The following is a 2709-nucleotide window of genomic DNA, read 5'->3' as shown; positions in this document are numbered from 1 at the left end:
ATTATAAACATCGAAACAAGAGTTGGGAAGTCATTTGTGAAGTGAAATCAGGAAAAATACCATGGGATTTCCTTCTCGATCGACTTTACGGTCTAAATTGAGAGAGAGAGAGAGAGAGAGAGAGAGAGAAAGAGAGAAGGGGGGGGGGGAGCGAGGGAGAGAGAGAGAAGATTTCCTTCTGCGGAACCATTTTCACTAGAAAAAAAAAGTCCAAAAAAACACCAACTAAAACTAAAATACAATAAATATATATATATATATATATATATATATATATATATATATATATATATATATATATATATATATATAAAACAAAAAATAAAAAATAAATCATACCAAAACATTTTCACATAAATACCCAAAGGTATTATCCGCTTCTACTGTTGTTACAACGATTGTCAAAGGCTGAAAAAAATGTTAAATATATTAATATTTTCATCACAAGAGGCTACTTCATCCAAACCCTAAACCCCTTTCTTATTAAACCTGCATCGGCCTTCTCCATCTACAGTCAAGTTCATAAATCTGAAATCATGAAAGTCAGTCTGAAGTGTCAATACTCCGACCAACAGCATTGATCTCATGTTTCATCTTATTCTCAAGCTAGAAAGGTAGTTGCTTTTCTATATTTGTTAAATGAAGTATTAGTTGAAAATTGAAATGAATTTTGTTTTTGTTTTGACTGATGAATAGGCTGCCATTTGTGTACGACGGCTGCTCTTACAATTGAGACTGACCCACCTGTGTTCGCCATGTATGTTTATATTCACGTTTTCAGACCCTGAGTGGACCATTCTTTTCTACACTGTTAAAACCAACAGTCCTCTTCACCGTGAACATTCTATAATTCGAACTTCATAGTGAGTTTTCTCTGGTTCTGAGTTCTTTGTTTTTCTTTATGATATTAATGCTCTGTTATTGGGTGAAAGCTGGAAATTTAGCTTAATTTGATTTAAAGTAGAAAAGAGTACAGGGTTAGATTTCAATGCTTTTTTGGTTCTAAGATTGCATGCCAAGTGTTTGTGATATTGCCTCAATGAATAGACCCAAACCTTTTTTATTGTTTTCCAAGCATTTATATATATATATATATATATATATATATATATATATATATATATATATATATATATATATATCTTGATTTTGTAGGGTTTAGGCATGGATTCAGCCCCTGATCTTATTACAGAACAGGATGGAACCTTTATGATTGGTGGTGACGCTGCAATGCAGCGGATGATAGCTCCTGATTTTATTCGTCGGAATCAAAATGTAGTGCTTGGGGCAGTTGATGGGCACGAGAATCCAATGGCAGATGAGTTCTTTAAAATCTGCTATCAGTTATCAAATCTGCTCGAACGAATTTGTGAGTACCAGAAGAAGCAAAGTGGAGACACTGAAGACATTACCATGGATTATAAATATGATGGACCATCTGCCCTCTTGGTTGAGCTCAGATATCTGCACGGGAGATTTTGTAGCTTACTCTCTTCCTCGACAGTGTTTGTTGCTAAGATAGAGAAACTACAAAAGGAAGCAAAAAGGGACAAGACCGGGGCTAACCGATCATGGAATTTCATGATACCTGGATTTGTAACTGCTGTTGGATCTTTGTATTTCCTTGGCCACCGTTGGTTGAGTGGCTTAGGAATTTTCATAGGGGGAGTGACTCACTTCGGCAAAAAGTGGTCATCATCCAAGTTTCATAAAGAGGCAACGCTTTTTGACAAGTCAAAGGATTTTACAACATCGGTCATCACATACGCCACTCTCATTAACTCCAAAGTTAAACTTGTGGAATCCTCAATTCAGGAGCTTGATGCTGCTTTATGTAGCGTTGGTTCTGATGGAGACTACTTGAAAAATGAAAGTGCAAGAAACAATCTGAGGAGACTGTTGCAAGAGACTTTGTCACATACCGATGCATGTGCCAATATTGTTCAACTAGGAAAAACGGAGGTGATGAACAAGTGGGAATCCATGTGAAGAGGTATTTTATCTGTTTTTTTCTTTACACCTTAATTTACTAACTAGTGGTCTAAGTAGTGGTGGTCTAATTTCTGAGAGTAAGCTTCCATGGGATGTGTTTCAACTTTTATAGTCATAAACATTTTGGGATTCTTTTATATATATTTGATTTGTTGTTGGCGTTGTTTTGGCATATTTGTTTCATTCAAATCCCTGTTTTCTTATTTATCTTTTTAGTTTATTTCAGAAACAAATGTTAATTTAGCTCTATGTTTGTGGCCTTTTGATGCAGTACTATTTTGAAGAATTGAGGATCGTTGCTAGATCAAGAAACACCCGGAGGACATATGCAATTAGAAAATTGAACGAGATTGTCTATCACAATCAAATCATTTGGGTCTTTTTAGATGGAAATACTGCAATTTTTGTTACAAGTGTTTGTGTTTGTTCAATGAAAATATGAATTTTGATCATCAAGTTTTTTTCTTTTTTTTTTTTACATTGCATCTTTGATTTCAAGTAAAAATGATGAATAGGTAGGTCTGACAATCGTGTAATGTTCGGGTCGTGGGTAGAGATGTACACGAAAACTGGATTGATCCATAGGATTCGATCTGGAAACCGGATTTGGTCAAAACTGGTTTTGACCAAACCAGTGACCGGATTGAAGTTTCGGACGCAATATCGGATCGACCCCCAGATTGTAAACCGGATTTGACGAAAACCAGATCCAAAAAT

At 35.4% G+C, this 2709-nt stretch overlaps 1 protein-coding gene across 1 annotated transcript; it reads left to right on the top strand.

Moving 5' to 3' along the window:
• Window positions 1-399: 399 nt before the first annotated feature.
• LOC145075130 (uncharacterized) lies at window positions 400-2448 on the top strand. Its single transcript, XM_079021430.1, has 4 exons — window positions 400-614; window positions 697-863; window positions 1156-1993; window positions 2264-2448. Exon 3 carries the CDS (start codon window positions 1165-1167, stop codon window positions 1987-1989), a length of 825 nt encoding a protein of 274 aa, XP_078877556.1. The 5' UTR covers window positions 400-614; window positions 697-863; window positions 1156-1164; the 3' UTR covers window positions 1990-1993; window positions 2264-2448.
• The last annotated feature ends 261 nt before the right edge of the window (window positions 2449-2709 follow it).

The sequence above is a fragment of the Lactuca serriola genome, chromosome 9 (genome assembly GCF_051521515.1).
Source record: "Lactuca serriola cultivar US96UC23 chromosome 9, Lser_US96UC23_V15, whole genome shotgun sequence".
In the NCBI taxonomy this organism is placed as follows: Eukaryota; Viridiplantae; Streptophyta; class Magnoliopsida; order Asterales; family Asteraceae; genus Lactuca; species Lactuca serriola.
The sequence above is the reverse complement of the archived record's forward strand: the minus strand, read 5'-3'. Positions and strand labels throughout refer to the sequence as shown.

Excerpts from the sequence above, each read along its gene's own strand:
- LOC145075130 (XM_079021430.1), top strand. The coding sequence starts at position 1,165 with ATGGATTCAGCCCCTGATCTTATTACAGAACAGGATGGAACCTTTATG.